The following is a 22,563-nucleotide window of genomic DNA, read 5'->3' on the forward strand; positions in this document are numbered from 1 at the left end:
GCCATAAACACCAAGATATTTACTTTGTAACACAAAAACGATTAATTAATCGAGACAGATCTAAAAAAACAATAAAACGCCAGGTAGTTATTGTTTCTAACTACACGCCAAAAAAATCCTACACGCCACAAATGGCAACGGTGTTGTGAGAAATGCATTGGAAAAGAGGATAAAAGGGCAAAAAAAGCTCCTCCGCCTTGATTATATCGCGCGCCACGTGTGCGGCCAGGATCCGTTCTTACCGTTTTCACACTTCCAAGCGTTTTCTCCTGATTCCGTTTCTATATATATATAATACTCTTCGTATGACTGACTGATATTATGTATTACATTACATATAATAAAATATTATTATTAGCGCAAATCTTTTTACTTCTTCTTTTATGTTTTGTGTATCGGATACCCTAAGCAAATATTAGAATACCTCTTTGTAAGAAAATCATGGAATGCCCCTTAAGCTTTCTTTTAAATTTGCTAGTGTTGATAATTACGTCTGGCAACACTGACCCAGAGACTTAATTTAGGGTCCTTATAGGTCTTAATAATGACCCTTTGGGTGATTTTGGGCATAAGTAAATCCATGAACGTGTCAAAATGGGTTGAACTTAAACAAGTAAAATTAGAGAACGAGTTAAAGTGGGTAGGATTAAGACTGAGAAAAAGGGTTAAATGGGTTGGTAACTTGGAATTAAGACTAAGGGTGTGTTCTCGAGTTAAAAATCCCTCCCCATCCCTCCCCTCCCCTCCATGTCTTTTCAAATTGGAAAGACTATTATCAGACAAAAAAAAAACCCCATTTTCCCTCCCCTCCCCTCCCCTCCCCCTGTTAAGTGGATCTCTGGAACACAGCATAAGGGTTAGATAGGCAATATTGATGTCAAAACTCACGTCCCAAGCTTTCGATCACCGCTTGTACTTCCGACCAACGCTGCTACCATTGATTATCATCTACCAACGTACTCCGAACCGATCATCTACCACCGTATTTCCGCCCGCCGCCTCCCCATCTAATTATTACCTACCTTCGTACTTCCAAAAATATCACCCACTTCATCATCAAAATTGATGTATTTCTTTCTGCTCACATAAATAAATAACTTGATATAGAATATTACTAGAATTAAAATTCAATGTATTTCTTTATACTCACATAAATAAATAAGTTGAGATAGAAGATAACTGGGATTAAAAATGCATAATCGACTACGCCTTAACACGTGTAATCAGAGTCGGTTACACATCGATGATTGGTTAAGTGCGTGTAAGGGCCAGGTAACGTAGCGGTAGATGCATGTTTTTCAGCGTCAGTACGTGTAATCGTCTCCGCACAAGTCACTGGCATCGGAATGCGTGTAACCGACATTCAAACATACATAAACCGACACACGATCGCGTGTAATTGGTGCCGAAAACCATAAAGTCAAAATAACGATCTTTTCAAACCAAACCGTTTTGATTTGGACCCATTTTTTACTCGAAACCTATTCCGACCCGAACCCATTTCAACCCTAACCCGTTCCAACCCAAACCAAAATTACCTTTTTTGGATCAACCCGTTTTGACCCTGACCCGTTTCAATCCAAACCCATTTTGACCCGCAACCCAAACCCACCCAACTCGACCCGTTTGCCCGTTTTACTTGGATAATCATCTTACCCTTTCAACTTCTTATTCTATATGGGAAAAAAAATTCAACAACAATTTTGAAACCTAAAATTGGGCGGAAATGGGCTGGGCTTTTTATTGAAAAAACATGGGCTTTTTTAAAGCAGCCCAATTAAAAAAACTAGCCCATTAAGGCTCAGGATAATCCAATTGTATAGATAAACTAGGGATTTGCAGGTGGATCTATCTATCGAACCAGTTAACGGGCAACAAGAGTTGAAGAAGAACAAGGTTAGTAATCATGAATTGTGCATAAAGTTATTGTCTTTTGTGTTATTATAGACTCAATTCATACTCATAACTGTTTTTTTTTAAACGCATGGCGATTTTTAAGGTTCAATTTTTAGGGTTTGTGGCTATACATGTTTCTAATTTGTTATGATAGGGTTTGATTTTTTAGGGTTTACGTTTGTTAATTTATATTGTTTGTTGTGTTGTGTGGAATCAGTATGTTGGAATTTTTTAGTTTATGATGAGATTTAGCCATTTAGGGGTGTTAGTAATTCGGTTTAAACCGAAACTTAGGGCTGCAAACGAACCGAACCGAACGAATAAGACCTTGTTCGTGTTCGTTTGTTAAGTAGATATATGTGTTCATGAACACTTACCGAACGAAATTTATTTTCTGTTCGTGAACGTGTTTGTTTGTTAATTTTAGCCATTTAGGGGTGTTAGTAATTCGGTTTAAACCGAAACTTAGGGCTACAAACGAACTGAACCGAAACGAATAAGACCTTGTTCGTGTTCGTTTGTTAAGTAGATATATGTGTTCATGAACGCTTACCGAACGGGATTTTCTGTCCGTGAACGTGTTCGTTTGTTAATTTTAGCTAATGAACGCTCGTGAACACAAATGAAAACATACACAAACAAGCGATCATGGACAAAATATATAATATAATACACTGATACTTATTAAGTATTTTATTTGTCAAAATTTTAAAGTATTTAAATAAAGGAATATTGGATTTTAATAATCCCAACTATTTGTCATTGGTCGTCAATAGTCCCAACTTAAGAAATAAGCACTGGCAGTCCCAACTATTGACATATTGGCCACCAATGGACCCTGACTAACAGAACCCTAACGCCGTTAGTCTCCGGACGTCGGAAAACCATTTTTGTCTAGTAAAAGGTTTCTAAATGTTCGATCCAAAGTTACAAAGAGGTTTGGGAAGAGAATGTTAAGTTTTCCGGCCAAAAAGTTGAGTTTTCCAGCCAAAAATAAGTTTTCCGGCGAAAAAAAAAAGAGTTTTCCGGCGACTTCAATAATTGGGGCTTTTACTAGAAAAAGGTTCCTAAATGTCTGTAATATGGTTACAAAGAGGTTTGTGACGAAAATGTTGAGTTTTCCGGCCAAAAAGGAGTTTTCCGGCCAAAAACGTTTTTTTCGGCGACCGTAGATTAACGGAGTTAGGGTTCTATTAGTCAGGGTCCATTGGAGGCCAATACGTTAATAGTTGGGACTGCTAGTGGTTATTTTTGAAGTTGGGACTATTGGTGGCCAACGACGAATAGTTGGGATTATTAAAATCCAATATTCCTTAAATAAAATATAAAAACTAATAAGCTATCGAACATAAACGAACATGTTACCGAACATTCACAAACATTAATGAACAAACGCGGGCTCTATTTGTGTTCGTTCATTTAACTAAATGAACGAAATTTCTTGTTCGTGTTCGTTCATTAATTAAACGAACGAACACAAATGAACTTCTTGCCGAACGGTTCACTGAACGTTCAGTTGGTTTGCAGCCCTACCGAAACTTAAGCCGAATACATCAAAACGAATAAAAACGTGGTTTGTAACTGAAATCGGTTAAGTTAATCAATTTTTGGTTTTAAAAGTTTTTTAATTTGGTTGACCTGAAAAACCTGAATGTGGTCCTGTTTTTGGTTTCATACGAATAAATTGCCAAACCGAACAATTTGAACCGAAGAAACTGAGCAACCGAAACTCGAAACTCGAATGATGAACGCCTCTAAATTGAGATTGAGGTTATAAAGTGGTTTCTTAGAATGTAAAAAAGTGTCTGTTTTTGCTGTAAGTGGGTGTGAATTTTGGTATTTGATGGTTTGCTTGAAGCCCCAATGACTACTAACTGAAGGTTTTGAAAGTGTAAATTAACGATGACGTAGAATTTGGTTTTTTTTTTTTTTTTTTTTTTTTTTTTTTTTTTTAAGGTTGAAGAAACCTCTTTTTTTTAGATTGAAATACTTTATAGTGTAAACCACTACATAAACAGAACCATAGTTGTCAATGGCAGCTATAGCGCTCACTATAGCGCGATGCGTAGCGATGCGCCCAGATGGTTTTTTTTTTGAATTTTTTTTTAAATTATAAATAGCGATGCCCATTAGGGTTTTTGTGTTTGATTGAAAAAAGAAGGGTATTTAGATGATTAGCGATAGCGTATTTTAGCTATTTTTGATAATATACGTGTAAAATATTTCTTAAATTTTCTTCTACAACTTTATCGCTAAACATGAAAAAGCAGGCGCTATTTCGTCGGCATCACTACACAGTATATAGGCATCTTGTCGCTATTTACTCCTACTTGCTATTGACAACTTTGCACAGAACCTTATAAAAGATTTGTCTTCTAAGGGCAAAGATCTCGAATTTGTAATAAAATGGGTGGTATAGAGAGTTTGATTACTATTTACTATAGGCGATTCTTTACTGAAATGACTTAGCGTTAGCTCTATATGATGCGACTTTTCTTTCAGAAAGTCGAAAAGGAGGGTCAAAGTGTATTTTAAAAACTGAAGAGTAAAATGCACGGATAGTCCCTGTGGTTTGGTAAAATTTCACCTTTAGTCCCCAACTTTTTGAAATTACATTCCTGCTCCCTGTGGTTTGCTAGGTCGTTACTCGGATAGTCCCTAAAGTGGATGACCGTTAGTTTGTAGCGTTAAATGAAGTTGAAATGACAAAATTACCTTTTTATATTTAAACAATATAAATTAACTAAGGATTATATATATATATTTATTTATGGGCCCACTTATTATACAAACAATATAACAAACAACCCTCATCTGTCAAATTTTAGATCCCCTCTTTCTCTTACTGCTCTGTTTCTCTCTAGCCACAAATTGACAACGATGGTGATAGAGGATGATGGTCGTGGAAGGACGATGGCGGTGGGAAGGTGTAGTAAATGGTGGTTAGGGTTTCCAATGGAGGTTTCTGGTGGGTTGTAACTTGTAACAGGATATGGTGGAGGTGTGGTGTAGTGGTGGAATCGGGTTGTGGTGCGACGGTGGTAGCAGTTGGGGGTTAAAGGAAAAGTGAACGGTGATGACAGGTGCCGGCAGTCACCGGCATAGGTGGTGACAGGTGCCGACAGTCACCGGCGTCGGTACCTCTTTGGTGGTACAGCTTGGGCCGGGAAAAAGATCTTCGGTGCACTGTTATGTTTTTTGCGACTTGGGTTTTGGTTGAGGAAGTCGAGTCGCCGGCGACTCTGTTTTTTGTCAGGAAAACGATCTGGTTGGGGCAATTTATGATTTAATCTTAGAAAATTTGGTTGTGGTATAGATATAACGGTGGGATCTGATTGTACCTTTATGTCCATTTTGAACAAGACTGTGAAGCGAAGAAGATGGATATCAGGTTTCTTTTTTCGATTTGTACTGTTATAATTTATTAGTGGCCGGAATCTTGGCGCCGACGATTTAGGGAAGATGAACAGGGGTTGGGGTTTTAATTTGTTTTTTATTTATTTGTGGGTCCAACTAATTCTTTAGTATTTTCGTTTAATCTACAGTTGTTGTATCTTTTTAAGAGTAAGGGTATATTAGTCTTTTTACTCTTACTTAACCTTAAAAACTAACGTCCATCTATACTTGGGAGCATCCGTGTAACATATTTGTAAACCACAAGGAGCAGGAATGTAATTTCAAAAAGTTGGGGACTAAAGATGAAATTTCACCAAACCACAGGGACTATTCGTGCATTTTACTCAAAACTGAATGATTAAGTACTTTATGAATAGAAGTTTGAATTGACGAGAAACTGTGTCTAAAGTTAGGGGCTGTTTGGCAACAGCTGAATGGTTAAGTGCTGAACCAGAGGTCTGAACCATTAAGTGCTGAACCAGTAAGAGGTCTGAACCATTAAGAGCCTGTATAATGCTTAACCGTTCAGAGGCAAATGTCTGACCAATTCAGATTAGATGTCTTAACCATTCAGACTGTGTATAATGCTTAACCATTCAGAGGCAAATGTCTGAACCATTCAGACATCTTCTCGTGAAACAAACAGTCTGAACCATTAAGTGTTGAACGAGTAAGAGGTCTGAACCATTAAGAGCCTCATTAAGAGGTGAACAAACAGCCCCTAAGTTTCGGTTTAAACTGAACTACTAACACCCCTAAATCTCATCATAAGTGCTAAATGAACATTGATTGTTTGATAAAGCGTTTTTGGATGGATAATGTGTGTGAAACATGTTATCACATTAACCGTCTGAAATATCTTTCGCAAGTACACTATTTGACCAAAACATAATGGAAAGTTAGTATCATGTAATGGGTTGCAAAAGAATTTAACATTTATTGAATTTTACTTGTGCATTCGCATCTTTTCGTAATATTTATGTTTTTTTACCTTTGTTTCACTTTACATATTGATTACATTTACTATATATCTGCAGGTTCTTGTGGGGGAGTTGAACAATATACATCTGATTTTCATAAACTGCACTAAATACATTAGCACTAGTGACGAAAAACAGTTTGAAGACGCTAACTTGAAAAAAAAACTCAAACCTTTTCTAACTCTGTTCAAGAAAGGGGTTAAAATCAAGGACTAATTCAACTTAATGATTGACAGATATATTGTGAAGATCGGTATGTTCTTCGGTTTATTATTCTTAAAGCATTTTTCCCCTAAAAATGACACTATTAAATGTGTAGTTGTTCTCCCCTTTATCCGGTCATGCATATTTAGGTTGAATGGTACATGTAAGTAGTTATCTTAGGGGCCGTTTGGCAGCATCTGAATGGTTAAGTGCTGAACCAGTAAGAGGTCTGAACCATTAAGTGCTGAACCAGTAATAGGTCTGGGCTATTAAGAACCAATATAATACTTAACCGTTCAGAGACAAATGTCTTACCAATTCAGATTACAACTCTTAACCATTCAGACTCAGTAGAATGCTTAATCATTCAGAGGCAAATGTCTGAACCATTCAGATATCTGCTCGCGAAACAAACAGTCTGAACCATTAGGTGCTGAACCAGTAAGAGCCCCATTAAAAGGTAAACAAACAACCCCTTAGTAACCGTACGTATGATGATTCATACCCTTGGAAAAGGTTATGTATGTTATAGCATATTCGCTAACTGCCATAAGGGTGGAAGGGGTGCTCCCCAAACAGGGAGTGGTAAACTTTTCTCCTAACCAATGATATCATGCCATGTCAACTTCCTTATACACTCCCCATTTTGCATTCAGATACTAGGGGTGCTCCCCACATGGGGAGTGGTAAACAATTTTTTTTAAATGATAAATTTGTGATTGGTTGGAAGAGAGTGGGGCCCACCATAAACCCCCTCTCTCTCCTCTATCTCTTCTCTTCCCGCATCGGTGAGTAGTCACCGTGGAATCACCTTACCGAACACCGCAAGGGTGCCGGCGGCACCAAACTCCTCCCTGCAAAAACTTACCGAACCCGCCCCTTCCACCCTAAGTGTTAACATGGGGTTGATTCAAATAAGTTCTCATAGAAAAGTTAAAGCTGAAAACAGAGAGGACTTGGACCTATTTAACTTACCAAATTGACAATTCTAAATTCATAAACTAAATATCATATGCAAAAAAAAAAAAATTAATGCAAGTTGTAACTGACTAAAAACAAACATGGGAAAAAACCTAAGTCATGATTGTCACAGACTCACAGTATAGCATTTGATCACCAGATTCACGATCACCTACCGAAAACTTATCCATGTTGCATGCTCGGTTAGATAAAAAAGAGTTGAGAGAAATGAATAATAAAATAAAAAATAATGTTGAAGATGGTCAACTTTCTAAGGAAAGAGGAGAGAGGCTCATCATCGTCTATATCACATCACATGAACCATAGATGTCGAAGGCGCGTAGGGTGAGCCTTGGGCCTTGGTGCAAGGCGCTTAAAAAGCGAGTGCTTTTTTAGGCGAGACGTGCAGTATAAAAATACAATTTTAGGGCGTTTAGGCATGTTTTAGGCTTCTTTAGGGATAGTTTAGGTTCCAGGCTTGTTTAGGCTTGAACTTTTTCATCATTCCTTGGTTTTAAATTGCGTGATGCGCTCCGATGCGTTTAGTCCAAAAATCTGATGCGTGATGCGCGATGTGAGCGCATCACGTATGTGATGCGTTCTTTATAAAAAAATAGTTAAAAATTATTTATACATAAAAAACTTATAAAAACATACTTAAAGTAAAACAACTGACGTAATTAGAAGGTAAGAGTTGTGTTTTTTGGTTCAAATCAAGCATACTAAGATGTTAATTATGGAAAAAACCGAACACAGTTCATAAAATCTGGAAAAAAGCATAAGAAACAATGTTGCGTGCATCAGAGCGCATTATGCGAAATGCGCGTAATATTCTCGCATCACGTAAACGCCTCGCATCAGCTGTTGCGATGCGCTCTCATTAGCGCATCGGGCGCATCACGCATTATGCGCGCATTTTAAAACCAAGCATCATTCTACTCGCGTATGTTAATTCAAGCTTGAGGACTACTGCTCAAAGAAAATCCAACTCCGAGGTCTATAAATGTTTCCTTTCAATACGTAACTAAAGAAAAATGAGATGCAAGTTAATGATATGTAAAACTCAATTCCCATACAAATCTTGTAACGTAAAAGCTCTTTACTTTTTCGTAGCATAGCTGCATAAGATCATCTTCGATGATCATTACAAGTCGAGCGTTTTGAACACTATTATTGAAATGCCTCATCCTTTTTATACCGTTGCTTGTTAATTAGTTTTGCTGGCTTCATAAAGTTTTTCTTTCTTTCTTTCTTTCAGTTACCCAATCAATATCGAAATCCACTTAACTAAATCGGTAATTGCGGTTATGTTGAAAGATAAGTGGGAAGAGAAACATGGTATTAACTTACCCGCTCATACATCTTGCTCAAACAATATCGTACGTCAAGCTCTTCAAGGATTATCTGATAAGGATCATGTTCCCGGGTCATCAAGCAAGATAAATGTAGCAACATTGACTTCTTCCGGGTCCAACTTGCATCAGTTTGGTCAAGAAACTCGTGCCGGACAATCTATGGTTGATTCTAATCTGCAACAGTTGATAACGTTTCTTTCCGCCAGTTACGGGCCGTCGAAAACGCCACTTGAAATGGGGACTCCTGAATATTCGAAACTTGTTGAGATCTTAAAACACGGTTCTGTTAACGGTGGAGGGTCTTATGTGGAAAAGTTGTCAGGTGGTTTAAAAGAAACGGGTTCGTATTCAAACGATGGAGGGATAAATAATGTTCGAAATCTAGAAACGGCTTCTTTGACGGGAGATAAATCATCTACCGGTAGAAATAATCAAGAGAAAATAAGTTGTCCTGAAAAGACTGCTGAACAACTGTGGGAAGGGTCTCTTCAACTAAGTTCTTCTGTCACTTTATCGGCCGTTGCCTTCTTTAAAAGGTCTTTTCAACTCACTTTTAGTTTATTAAAGACTTTTATTAGTTTTAACTAAAATTAAGTGTCATTCTTTTTCAATTTTTTAACTACAAGTTACTATTTTATATTGTAATTTTCTCCTACTTATTGTTTAAATCTAAGATGCTTCTTGGATGATGTATGGTATGTGCATCAAGATTTGGTGCACCAAACTTCTTGCAAGATTAAATCGCATCCTTTTTTGTTATGTTTATAATGTTCTGGTTGCTAGATTACATAGGGTCGATCAGTTTTTCGTAGGACATCGCTCCATTTTCTTTTATTTATGGATTAATCAATGTTTTAATGTAAATTGAAGCAATAGCATTCATATAAAAATTTTACATGTAAACATAGTTGGCACTAGCGTTCGCTATAGCGAATAGCGTAGCGTATAGGTCGAAGGTCGCTACAGGGTATGTAGCCATAAATAGTGGGATTTCAGTTAATGTTTTATTTTTTTTAATATAATAGCGATTAACTATAGCTATAAAATAGCTGGATTTAGGTTTTTGTTAAATATACATGTAAAATAGCTTATATACCAGGGTATTATGATATAATATACATATAGAAAAAGTATATCGTACATTACGGCTTAACGTACTTCACGTACAACAACGTGCGTGATTTGTTCTATAACATGCGTGATTAATATTTTCAATATGCGTGATTATTGTGTTTCAACATGCGTGATTTTGGATTTTTGAGTTATAATGTGCGTAATTTTAAAATGAACATGCGTAATTACCTGTCGTACGTGATGTACGTTAAGCCGTAATGTACGTTAACCTTCCTCTATACATATAAAAAAATTTATTTTTTTCCTAGTGTATCGCTATTTATAAAATATCAATCGCTATTCGCTATGTAGCAATATAGGTACCTTATCGCTATTTGTCTCTATTCGCCATTAACAACTATGCATGTAAATTGTAAACTTTCTACATTCAATTTTATTACATTTTTGCATGTGATATCAATGTCTTGAGTAGCTATGCTTAGATGGGAGTATGATAAAAAGCATCTTATGCATAGTTGTTTGTTTGTAGTGGTGAGAAATTGGCTGGTAACAACTGGCCAGAATTCATAGAAGTTAAAGGAAAAGTAAGATTAGAGGCTTTTGAAAAATACGTTCAAGATCTTCCTCGCTCCCGGAATCGCGGATTAATGGTAAGATATCGCTTTTATTTTTACTACATTTAATAAGATGCTCATTATTATGAAAATTATGTGATTCATCTATAATCATATACTATACAAAGATAATTAATTACTCATGAGGCCAACAATTAAAAACACAAACACCTTGTAAGTATTAGTTTCTTTAAACATCAAACTAACTTTCATTAAATCACAAGACTTTAACATACGGGAAAACTAGAAAACAAGCATATGCTAAGGTAGGGTCTGAGGAGGGTAAGATGTAGACAACCTTACCTCTAAACCGTAGGAATAGAGAGGCTGCTTCCAGTGAGACCCACGGCTCAAAGGTTGACATAGACAGCCTTTTTCATGATTTTGTATGAATTTGTGCTTGACATAAAATTTATACAAATCAAACAAACAAACAAACGTACCCAGTAAAATCCCACTCATAGCAAAAACTAAATTTAATTAATAGATTTCCATAGCTAAGTGTCTCATGTAGGCATGTAGCAATAATACAAAAGGATTAATTAACATGAAGGATGCAATATAGAGGTGACAAGATAGGCAGTTCCGGTGGGTTAAGTAAAATGTCGAAATGGGTTTGGGTCAAATCTGGTACAACCACGGGTCGGGTCGGGTTGCGTTTTGTTGATTTGCACTTGTCTACAATCTACAAGCATCCTCTTTTCTTCATCAAATCAGCTCTAAGTCTCTCAAGCCTGAAGCTTAAAGACATGAGAAGAGACTTCATAAACACATAATACGTCTAACATGAAGCCAAAGACTACAATAGGTTAAACAATGCTAAGATATCACTTAACATCTATAGCCATAAACGTAAACTGATCTGAAAGAACATCTTCACCCTCGCTAACCACCTCAAGTTGCCATAATCAAAGGCCAAAACACGGATACATATCACATTGGAAACTCGTATGGTGTTTATCCCATTGCATACAAGTCTGTTGAGCAGGAGTTTTGCTCGACGATTATTCTTAAACAAGAAATAAACAAAAAACCTGAAACACTGTCAATATTTTTAAAGTAATAACAATTCATATAATAAAGAATTAGGACACCTTTTAGGAATTGCTCCTTAGAAAAACTTAGAAGAAAGAAGAGACATTCCAGGTTCCTCTAAGACTTTGTTTCTAGCATTTGGAGCGTTAACAGACCTCGCACCGTCTTGAGCATATATTATGTTGCTTCCTTGGTTTTAAAAAGCGAGAGGCGCACAAAAGCGACGAGGTCTAAAATTGAGGCGCGAAGCGCAAAAGCGGTGGGCTTTTCGTACCCGAGGCGCAAGATGTTTATATAATTTTTTTTATATATCCCATACATGTCCCATAGGTTTTTAGCTTCCTTTAACCAAAATATAGCTATAAGTAAGGCTTTTATACCATTTTAATTACATGTACAAGTCAAAAAACCCAAGGTACAACATTTTTATGCAGTAAAACGCCTAAGTTACATGAGGCGCGCGCCTCAGGCCAAAAAGCCCACAAAAAAAATCAAAAAATGTGCCTTTTGGTCGCTTCCTGTAATTACACAAGGCGAGAAGCAAAAAAGCCCCAGGCCCTGCGCCTTGTTGCGCCTTGTGCCTAGGGCGCGCTTTTTAAAACCAAGGTTGCTTCATGGCCCAAACTTTTTTAGTTAAATAACTTTGATTTCAATATTTCGAGTTACTTGAAATAGTAGCTTCAGAGATGGGACATCCAACATCACCGATATGCATCTGCGTAGCTTGTGTTGGGTCATCCCCATCTACCAGTACATTTGGCTCGCATGCATTGACCCAGCCGCAATTTTCGACCTGCTTTCAATTTGATGATGGTCCGTCAACGAACATGAGTACTGAAGCATGTTATGGATCAAGTGCACATATTAACACCTTCATCTTAGTGTGTATTCTTACATATATGGAAGTTCACAAATTTGAAACCTGCTGTAGAAGTAAACTACTTATGGATGATTAATCTGGAATTTAGACAAATTATCTTATTATAGACATACACACCTACAATAACTGAAAGTCTGAAATTACCCGACCTACTCTAACAATGGCTCTATAACGAATACATCTCTCTGTATATTTGATGAACTTTAGGGGTAACTGTGTCATTTTCCATTGATATACCGTGCCCAGTATATCATCATGCTGTTACCAACTAAAGAGAGTTATGGAACTGTGCTTCACGCAGCATTATCTATACAAAGTTGACGGCATTGATGTCCGTTTTGATTGAACAATTGTTCATGTACCACCGCCCATAGCAACCCCTCACAACCCTTGTCTCCACACAAAATCGTTCAGATCTGACCAAAACCAATGGTGCTAATGCGACTATGATCCTTCACCGTAATAAAAACAAGACGATCGAGCTCTGGTGCGGCTCCTAATTTATTTTTCCTGTTGGGGTTTTGCAAATAATTGATTTTTTTTATGTAGAGAAACATTTTTTTTTGCAAACATTAGTGTGGCATGGGATGGTGGCCGGAAATTGATGGTGATGTTGGTCGCCGGACATATGTGGTCAAACATAGGGGCTGGTTGAATTTTGTGGTGAGGATGAATTTTGTGGCCAAACATAGGGGCTGGTGGTGATGGCCGAATATAGATAGTGGTGGTGGTTGTCTGATAGAGGTGGTGGTGGTGGTTGTTGGATAGAGGTGGTGGTGGGGATAATTCTTGGTGATGGTGGTGGTGTTCATAGTTACAGAGAGATAGAGCATATGTGCCTGAGGTGGAACAGGGTTGGGTTAATATGGTTGAAAACTTGATAACAAAAATAAACAAATAAATAAATTATATATGAATATAAATAAACAATTAGGAAAAGGACGAAAATGCCCTTCGAGTTAACATTAAAAAATGGATGGAGTTAGTCAGCTGGACTAAAATGGCAATGCTGAAAACTTTTTGGACCCACATGTTAAAAATGAAACGTTTGGACTAAACTGGCAAAACTGCCCAAACCATAGGGACTAAAATGGCATTTAACTCTAATTATAAAAAGAAGTTTAATTGAATTATAACTATAACAAATTGTCCTAACTAATCAGAATTATAATATTCATTTTCATTCCTCTAAATATTATGATTAGTAGATGAAGAAGCTGACATTAAATGCATCATGGATCATGGATGATAAACAAGATTGCAAACAAGCTGGCCAATTAATATTATGGTTTTAAATGAACCCAACAAACACATTAATTGCCAATTAATTCATGTTCATTTATGGCCACTAACATGCCTTAACTTTAAATATGCTTTTAGGTTTTTTTTATTTGACCCACTTGACCCGTTTCCTCTTTTAGCTAATTTTTTGTATTTGACCCATTTCACGTATTATTTACCGTCGATGAGAAATAATGATGGACTATAACTAACTTTGTTTCATAACGCTTGATCTTCAGGTTACCTCGATATGCTGGAACGAGGGATCATCTAACATTGGGCTAAACGGCATGAAAGAGGTAATAAGTTCACTTCATTCAACACATAACGTCGTTAAATGGCGTTAACGCTTATGGCTCAATTCATTATATATTGTTCTCTTTTTTTTTTTTTTATCTATTGCAGGTAGCCAAAGGATACAAGAAAAGTTCCAAGGTCGGGTTTGCGCAACTTTTGTCGGGTATCGATCTTTACATATGTCCACGTAGCGATCCCATAATAACAATCTTGGCAAAATATGGTTTCTTTAAAGGGATGTCGGTTATTAATGACAAACCAGATTCAATGATTGGTTGTGTTGTATGGCGTAAAAACCGACCTTCAAATCCTGTCGGGAATTTACCGGATGGTAAAAGCAGCCCGAGTTTAACCCAGCCTCCGAATTCACCACCCGGGTTTTCGTCAAAAGATTCAAAACAAAACGCCGAGAAGAAACCGTCACCTGAAAAGGCGGAATCTAGTCAACGTGACGAGCCTTTGACTTTATCTAGTGCTGAGGTGGACCCTTGTGATTTGGTGTTAAAGAAAAGACCTTTTGAAGATGATGATCTTCCTGAGTTTGACTTTGGTGTTGACTCTAGAAAGTCAACTTTAGTAAACAAGTCTGGAAATTCTCCTAAAAAGTTGGATAGTGTTAAAGAAAGGAACGACAGTAATAACGGTTTGTTACAGCCGTCGTTAAAAAAGACCAAACTGTTTGATGACGATGATATGCCTGAATGGCGGCCACCGGAGCTTCACAACCCACTACCGCCACAAATTACGGCTTCAAATTTCCAGAATTTACCTGTATACCCTCCGTGTCCGCCTCCACCTCCACCGCCTACTACTCCACCACCGCCACGAGCTGACACCTGTTCATCATTCTCGTACCTACCATTCCAACCTCCAGTTAGCTCTCAGCCACCCATATTTGTGAGACCACCACCACCACTACAGCCGCTACCACCACCACCGCCACCACCACTACAGCCGCTACCACCACCACCACCACGACCACCACTACAGCCGCTACCACCACCACCACCACTGCAGCCGCTACCTCCAACATCACGACCACCACTGCAGCCGCTACCTCCACCACCACGACCACCTTTAGGCAGGTTCAGTTCCAACCAAGTTTTGTGGCGTCAACCGTCATTTGCGTCTTCGAATGGAAGACGTCAGCTTTGAAACGAGGATCATGTCAAAGTTTGTATATAAATCTGTTTTTTTTAAGGAAATAGTAAGGTGTTTTGAATCATTTCATGTAGTTATATTTTCATCAACCCTGTTTGCATTGTTGGCTCATAAGTTTTTTTTGAATCTAGTCTTTAGTGTTTATCATATTTCCAATGTTTTCAGGATCGGATGGACGGGACGTCAAATCGGTCTCCTTATAGGTCCACCAGTCGGATCGGTCAAATAGGATGTTAGGTCCACCAGTCGGATCGGTCAAATAGGATGTAAGAACCGGATGGCATCGTAAATTTATAAAAATAAAGAGTAAGATTGGAGAAATTTAATCAATTTCCGGTTAGACCCCTAAAATTCCGGTTCAACCGGCCAGTTTGTTGGTCTGGCCGATGGTTTTCCGGTCCAACCTCTGGGTCGCCGGTTAAGATCCCAGTCCGACCAGCCGTTCCATGTTTCAAAACATTGCATATTTATGTTTCTTGTATAAAGATTAATCAAACCTTCTATAGAGAAGTACAAATTAATCATGTCGACCAAAAAGCGGATGGCGAAAACACAAACCAAACAATTAGATACACCTGACCAAAAAGCGGACGGCGAAAACAAAAACCAACAAAGCAAACAATCAGATATACCCGAGTGACGAAACGACATTTACAATGTAAATTTACACCCTACATTGACTAGTTGACCAAATTACCCTTGTACTATATTTAAATCCACATAAAAATAGTGACACTTGGCTCGTCCTACCAACCACTATCGTTTATTTGCCCACAAAGAGTCCACGTAGCCACAAAGCGAACAATATTGGTTGGTATGAGGGGTCGAATGTCTCGATTAGCAAAGATTAAACGAAAACGATGAACTTAATGATTAGTGTACTATAGATCAAGATCCTCAACAGCATGCCAATCACTTGACGACTCCTCGCTTTCCGACTGTCTTCCACGATACCTTGATCGGTTTGCTTTCGAAGTTCCACCGATACGAACCCAATCACTGTTTTCACTTGCGGAAGAAACCCTGCTACTTTGTGTTTGTTTAAACTCCTCATCTTCTATGTCGCTGAAACAAACCTCACTCGTGCGGTTTTTGTTTTTTGTCGTGTTTGCTGCATTATCAGTCTCGCTTGAGGATTCGGGCTTGGTTATATTTACCATACTACCCTTTTCATTTAGAGCGTCCTCTGCGGCTATGGGTGTATTCTTCTTGTTTCTCAGTTTCTGCAGAAGCGCCTCATGCATTTGAAGAATCTATAGCAGAACAAACAAAGGCAAACTAAAATAATCTCTTATCCAAACACTTAAAACCGATTATTGCCACTTCATATTAAACATTAATAGAATCAAGACGCCATATTTGAGGATATAATCTTACCTCTGGAGTCGATAGAAGCCGACAATCATCCTCGTTTAACTGTGGGACCAACAGAATAAAGTAGATCATCCAAAACTGTTGTTCACTCATGACATTGTGAATCGTACGCCTCAAAGCTGCGAGATTTGGTACCAAATCTTGTATGACAAAGGTGTGATCTTTCTGAACTTGGGACATACTAAAATCTACATTAAAATACTCCAAATTTTAGCTTATGTTTGGTTTTCTAAAGTTATGTTAAAAATGATCCGAAAGATAGGCAAACATGTCTATAAAATGAACGGGCCGATATACACCGGCACCATAATCCATCATAATCAATCTAACGGGCTTAGTTTGATCTTAGATCAGTTAAGATTCATCACTTAACATAGATTTTATACATTGCATTACATGTTTTCCATAGCATTAAAATGATCTCATAAATATCAGTGTTGAACAACAAAAATCCCGTAAGGTATTGTGTATGTTTAATCAACAATGTATAAGCATACAATAAAGATAATTACAAAGAAAACCTAATCATATCATACCTCCTAAATCCGACGGAGATAATAACAATAAAAACCCAACTAATACATTTATCACTAAGAGGGTGTTTGGGGTTGAGTTTTGAAAATAGATTATGCGTTTTGAATAATCAGAATCAGATAATTAACTAATTAACTGTAACAAAACGTGATGTTGGAAGATAATGTTTGGATTTGATTATGTTGCTTGATATCACAATAATCAGATAATCAACTATTTGAGTGTTTGGCAAATATATATTTAAAAAAATAAACAAGTGAAAAATCCTTTTCTAAACACAAATAATCAATTCTTGGAAAACTGCGTTTTGTTGCAGTAGGGGGGAGCTGCTTTTGGACTGCGTTTTGTAACTTTCTAAACGCAAATAATCAATTTTTTAATTTTTTTACCCAAACACTCAAAACTGATTATTTACGATTTCAAAACTCAAGAATCTAAAAATCTCCTTCAAAACTCAACCCCAAACACCCTCTAACAATCAGATTGCAGGTAGGGGTGTAAACGAGCCGGGCCGAGCCTACTTCTTTGAGCTCGAGCTCGGCTCGCGAGTAAAACCAAAAGCTCGAGCTCGGCTCAACTCGGGTCGAACTATTTTGAGAACAACCTTAAACAAACTAAAAGCTCGGCTCGAGCCCACTTCAACATCGCTTAAACGAGCCAAAGCTCGGCTCTAGCTCGGCTCATCAATGTTATCATCATTATTAATATATTATATATTAAAAAGTAAAAATTTTGTATGGGTTCGTTTAGGCTCGCGAGCCTAAACAAGCTTTGTATTTCAGGCTCGAGCTCGGGCTCGATAACAAAACGAGCTCTATTTCAGGCTCGAGCTCGGGCTCGGGCTCGTTAAGGCTCGGCTCGTTCGAGCTTTTAACCGAGCCGGTCACGAGTAGCTCTCGAGCCTCTGGGCTTGTTTACACCCTTAATTGCAGGGTCATGAGTCAACTAACAGTTCTTGATCATATATAGCAGTCAGTAAAGGCAATATCACAAAATTTCTGCAATTCTTGATCACATATAGCAACCACAAAGATCATAAAAATGAACAAATTAACTCCAAGATTTGAAGCATTCAAATACCCATTAAAACTAATATTAAGAACATAACAATTCCTACAAAAAAAGAAGAAAAAAATCAGACCTTTATGCTGTAAAGATAAAGGGAAATCAACCCAAAACTGAGGACGAACAGAAACCTCTCGAACAAAATCAACAACCTCATCAGTAATCCCCACAACAGCAACCTGATCCCCATCACCCTTTTTATCAAACTGGAGGAAACTTGAAGCGAATTTAGAAATCCCAGTGACGGCTTTCTTGGGCGATAAGAGTGTCTTTAAACTATCCCCAATTTCAGCAAGATCGTTCTTAAACCCTTCGTACGATGAGGGCGACACATCGGAGCGCGGTGGCGGCGTAGGGGAAGAGTAAGGTTGTGGTGGTGGTGGAGCAAGAAAGGAGGCGACGTTGTGTAGTTGCCGGCCGATGGTTTGTGTGATGACGGAGGAGAGGTGGGGTTTAACGGCGGTGGGGGAGTTTTGAGGGTCGGAATGTGACATGGTTGTTAATGGAGGTTGGGATGATGATGATGATGAAGATTTCTTTATCTGCGTGCCGTATGTCTATGTGATCTTCATCATCTCATAAAGAAAGATTGATTCATCTTTATTTATATCTTGATTGCTTCTCACTTTAGCCATTTTGAGAGAAGAGACGAATCGGGGGTTTAATTCTAGGCTCGAACTTGAGTGGGGGCGAGGGTTTACCGATTTCATTCAGTTTTCGCGCATCAGAAGGGGGGACACGGTCTTATGACGGTCAGTGAATCGACCTTAGACATAGTCCCGAACAGGATAGGTTTATACGTGAGATTCTTTTTGCGTTAAAAAAAATATACTTGATTGATTGTAAAGTACAAATAATGCTATGTTGACATCTTGGCTTGGGTTGTAATCACTTCTTTTACATCCTTTTTTTCCTGGCAAATTGGATTTAAATAATCCCAACTCACTGTTATTGGCCAATACTAATCCCAATTCATTTAATCATCAATAATAATCCGAACTATTCACTTTTGTTTGTAAAATACTCCCAGTTAAAAAAACACTAACTAGGTTAAAAAATTGCTGATGTGGCATCTGATGTGGCCCTTTTAGCTGATGTGTCATATGACGTGGCAGTTGATATGGCATTTTTTGATGACGTGACAGTCAGCGTGGCATTTTTCGCTGATGTGGCAGTCTACGTGGCATTTATCGATTACGTGGCAACTAATGTGGCAGGTGACGTGGCAAGCCACATCAGCAATTTTTTAACCTGGTTAGTTTTTTTTAATTGGGAGTATTTTACAAACAAAAGTCAATAGGTCGGATTATTATTGGTGATTAAATGAGTTAGGATTATTATTTGCCAATAAGAGTGAGTTGAGATTATTTAAATCTAATTTGCCTTTTTTCCTTCATTAAACTAAAATTCCAAGAAGATTCATCTTTATTTATACTCGATTATTATAAAGTACAAATAAATGGTATGTTGACATGTCTTTAGTATTTATAGTGGTTCATTGGTAAAACGGGTGGGTTTGGGAGGAAAAAGTATTTGGGTTCAAGTCTGACAAACGATGGGATTAAAAGAAACTCGTCGTTCAAGAAAAAAGTATAAATGAAATATGGGAAGTAGCGTTCGTTTCACGAAATTGAATGAAATCTTGATGGAATTGGAATGTTGTTTCCATTTCTTATTTTGGATACTCTAAGGAAAGGAATCTAATTCCAATTTCATCCGGATTTCATTCTATTTTGTGAAACAAACACATCTAAATTCCAAATCAAAATTCAATTCTAGTGCAAACTTCCGATTCCATTATCTTCATGAAACGAACACTACCTGTGTTTTCTTTGACACAAAATGTCCCACTATATCGACGTTTGGACACTTGGCAAGATTTCATTGAATCTAAACACCATCGTCCGACCTTATTACCTTAGTACACCGACGTTGTCGCATGTGTTTAGGGGACATTTTGTGACAATAGAGTCAAAGGGACATTCTGTTGGTAACTCGATTAAAAAAACTGGCATTATCTGGATTTTCCCATGAAATATACTAAATATAACAATATAAATAACTAAAAATAAAATGCATTGTATATAAAGGTGACTCTTGAAGTATATATCGGGCCAAGCTAGTATGAAGATATTATATTATGTGAATCATGGGATAAAATCAGAAAATACATGATCCCATGATAGAGATCCGTAGAGTGGATCAAGCTCCAAGACAGATAACTTTTAGAGGGGGTCATGTTGATCAGTTTTGTTTAAACATAATGGAAAACATGAATAACATACCTGTTACAGCAGACAGGCCAGCAGAGAATCCAGTCAGAGATGCAGCCATTGAGTTTGACATACTTGTCAGGATGATTTGGTTCCTCCTTAGGGTGTAAAGTTATGATGGTGATGAACCGAAACAAGGGATGGTTTCGGTTAGGAGAGAGAGCCGATTATGATGTTATGAGAGTTGTGGAATTGTCTAAATTGTGTAACCCTTAAACTCTCTAATAATCTCCTTATATATACACCCAAGAGGAAACCTAATTAGTTAATAAGGGTAATATGGTCCATCAACAATTACCAACTAATTATTAATAGGTTATTAATATATTTTGATCTATATAATATAAATGATTATAATGGCTACAAGATTAAATATTATAATAATAATATATTTAATCTCACATTCTCCCACTTAGCCGAGTAATCATTTATCATGAGTATTAGATGAGCCTGGCCAGGAGTTAACACTCATTTTAGCCTTAAACCAAGAACTATAGCAGAGAAATACAGCCGTTGAATCATCATTTGACTCAGGACCCCCATTAGTCATACTATAGCCTCAATTTAAAACCTAATAGTTATGATCAAAATACTTATAAGCCCTTTAGCGTCTGATTTGTATTTATATTTGTCTATATGTCATTACACCGGCAGAACATATGTTAGAGACATACAAAATCAAACTGAGGAAATTTTATTAATTAAAACATAAGCTAGTACAATATGCCATTAAATAAGGTCTTTAGTAAGTCCCATATTCGATACATGTTCTTCGAAAACTTTAGGTGGGAGACCTTTAGTCATCGGATCCGCAAGCATATCTTTAGTACTAATATACTCAATACAAAGATTATTTTCCTCAACTCGTTCACGTACGAACAAATATTTTGTATCGAGATATAAACCAGCTTTAGTCGAACTGTTACTGTTCGAGAAACTAACGGCAACTGAGTTATCACAGTAAAGCTTCAATGGTCTAGAAATGGAATTAACGATTTTGAGTCCAGTGATCAGATTTCTAAGCAACATTCCATGACAGGTTGCGTTGTAACAGAAATATATTCTGCCATCATTGTGGAAGTTGTGGTTAACTGTTGTTTATGACTCTTCCATGAGATAGGTCCGCCTGCTAACATAAAGATGTAGCCCGAAGTGGATTTCTTGTCATCTTTGCACTTGGAAAAGTCAGAATCAGAATAACCTACCACTTCTAAGTGATCACTTCTCCTATAAGTCAGTTTATAGTCTTTCGTCCCTCGCAGATATCTAAGGACCTTCTTAGCTGCTTTCCAGTGAAATTATTACTTGCCAATAGAATATCGTCTACATAAAGGACAAGTATAGTAAAGTTACTCCCACTCATCTTGAGGTAGGTGCATTGATCCACTTCGTTCTTGTCACACCTCGAAAATTTATGTCCAATAATGGATCGACACGTGTCATGAGCTTTGAACGTGTAAAAGATTTCTTACGAAGGACTAAAGTTGACAAACAAGGAAAGTATGTGAATATAAGGGTTCAAAATGTCAACAATGAATTAATATATCTTTCAATAGCCCTACATGATGTTTATACCCTTAAACGAATGAGTCATGGATCATACGTGTGACAACTGTGTTCTGTAATCTCTGTACGATGTAAAACAATGGTGATTATCAATAAAACAATGTGCTTTAGTGTTAATATATGTGTATTTGTGTTTGACAATTTTACAATTTGATTCGATTCCGATTTCAAGCTTTAGATCACCTTCTGGAAGGTTATACGCAAACTGGTGCTTAAACGCAATCAGTTTAACGCAACATACACTTCGGAACTGTGACGTAAGCCAAACATACCCTAAATATCCTTTACATAACTTAGAAATAAGTTTTGAAAGATTCGGTATGGCAAAAACATGACTATTTGAACTAAAGAACTAATTACAACAAACTGCGAAACGAACGTTGGTGACCGCCCGGATAATATTTAAATCCCACAAATATTCTGTTATGATTAAAATCTTATTTTAATCAGGTTCGTGTTGAAAAATAAATTAAAACGCTTAAAAACGTTATTTTCAAGTGTAAGCTCGTAACGCGTGTTTCTGCGCGACACAGTGCTTATACTACAAGACGCAGACAATGCAGCCAGTTTCAGCAACTGAAATTTATTTCAGTAATATTTTTGGCGAGTTTATTTTTA

General features: G+C 37.3%; 2 protein-coding genes across 3 annotated transcripts; one reads left to right on the forward strand and one right to left on the reverse strand.

Moving 5' to 3' along the window:
* Positions 1 to 1,788: 1,788 nt before the first annotated feature.
* LOC110893888 lies at positions 1,789 to 15,222 on the forward strand. Of its 2 annotated transcripts, XM_022141038.2 has the most exons (6): positions 1,789 to 1,896; positions 6,330 to 6,525; positions 8,695 to 9,327; positions 10,395 to 10,515; positions 13,915 to 13,974; positions 14,081 to 15,222. In XM_022141038.2, the coding sequence occupies exons 3-6, from the start codon at positions 8,744 to 8,746 to the stop codon at positions 15,125 to 15,127; spliced, it is 1,812 nt and encodes a 603-aa protein (XP_021996730.1). In that variant the 5' UTR covers positions 1,789 to 1,896; positions 6,330 to 6,525; positions 8,695 to 8,743; the 3' UTR covers positions 15,128 to 15,222. The 2 variants fall into 2 exon arrangements, with proteins under 2 accessions (XP_021996730.1, XP_021996731.1); XM_022141039.2 differs by lacking the exon at positions 6,330 to 6,525 and having other exon boundaries at positions 1,856 to 1,896.
* Positions 15,223 to 15,735: 513 nt separating this feature from the next.
* On the reverse strand, positions 15,736 to 18,736 carry LOC110893889. The gene is made up of 3 exons (XM_022141040.2): positions 18,183 to 18,736; positions 16,511 to 16,695; positions 15,736 to 16,386 (listed from the first exon to the last, which is right to left on the reverse strand). The coding sequence occupies exons 1-3, from the start codon at positions 18,598 to 18,600 to the stop codon at positions 16,015 to 16,017; spliced, it is 975 nt and encodes a 324-aa protein (XP_021996732.1). The 5' UTR covers positions 18,601 to 18,736; the 3' UTR covers positions 15,736 to 16,014.
* Positions 18,737 to 22,563: the final 3,827 nt, after the last annotated feature.

The sequence above is a fragment of the Helianthus annuus genome, chromosome 12 (assembly GCF_002127325.2).
Source record: "Helianthus annuus cultivar XRQ/B chromosome 12, HanXRQr2.0-SUNRISE, whole genome shotgun sequence".
Taxonomy (NCBI): domain Eukaryota; kingdom Viridiplantae; phylum Streptophyta; class Magnoliopsida; order Asterales; family Asteraceae; genus Helianthus; species Helianthus annuus.

Excerpts from the sequence above, each read along its gene's own strand:
- LOC110893888 (XM_022141038.2), top strand. The coding sequence starts at position 8,744 with ATGTTGAAAGATAAGTGGGAAGAGAAACATGGTATTAACTTACCCGCT. Across the intron at positions 9,328-10,394 it reads GCCGTTGCCTTCTTTAAAAG|TGGTGAGAAATTGGCTGGTA; the intron begins GTCTTTTCAACT and ends GTTTGTTTGTAG. Across the intron at positions 10,516-13,914 it reads CCCGGAATCGCGGATTAATG|GTTACCTCGATATGCTGGAA; the intron begins GTAAGATATCGC and ends CTTGATCTTCAG.
- LOC110893889 (XM_022141040.2), bottom strand. The coding sequence starts at position 18,600 with ATGTCACATTCCGACCCTCAAAACTCCCCCACCGCCGTTAAACCCCAC. Across the intron at positions 16,696-18,182 it reads TTTATCTTTACAGCATAAAG|ATTTTAGTATGTCCCAAGTT; the intron begins GTCTGATTTTTT and ends ATTTTAATGTAG. Across the intron at positions 16,387-16,510 it reads GGCTTCTATCGACTCCAGAG|ATTCTTCAAATGCATGAGGC; the intron begins GTAAGATTATAT and ends GTTCTGCTATAG.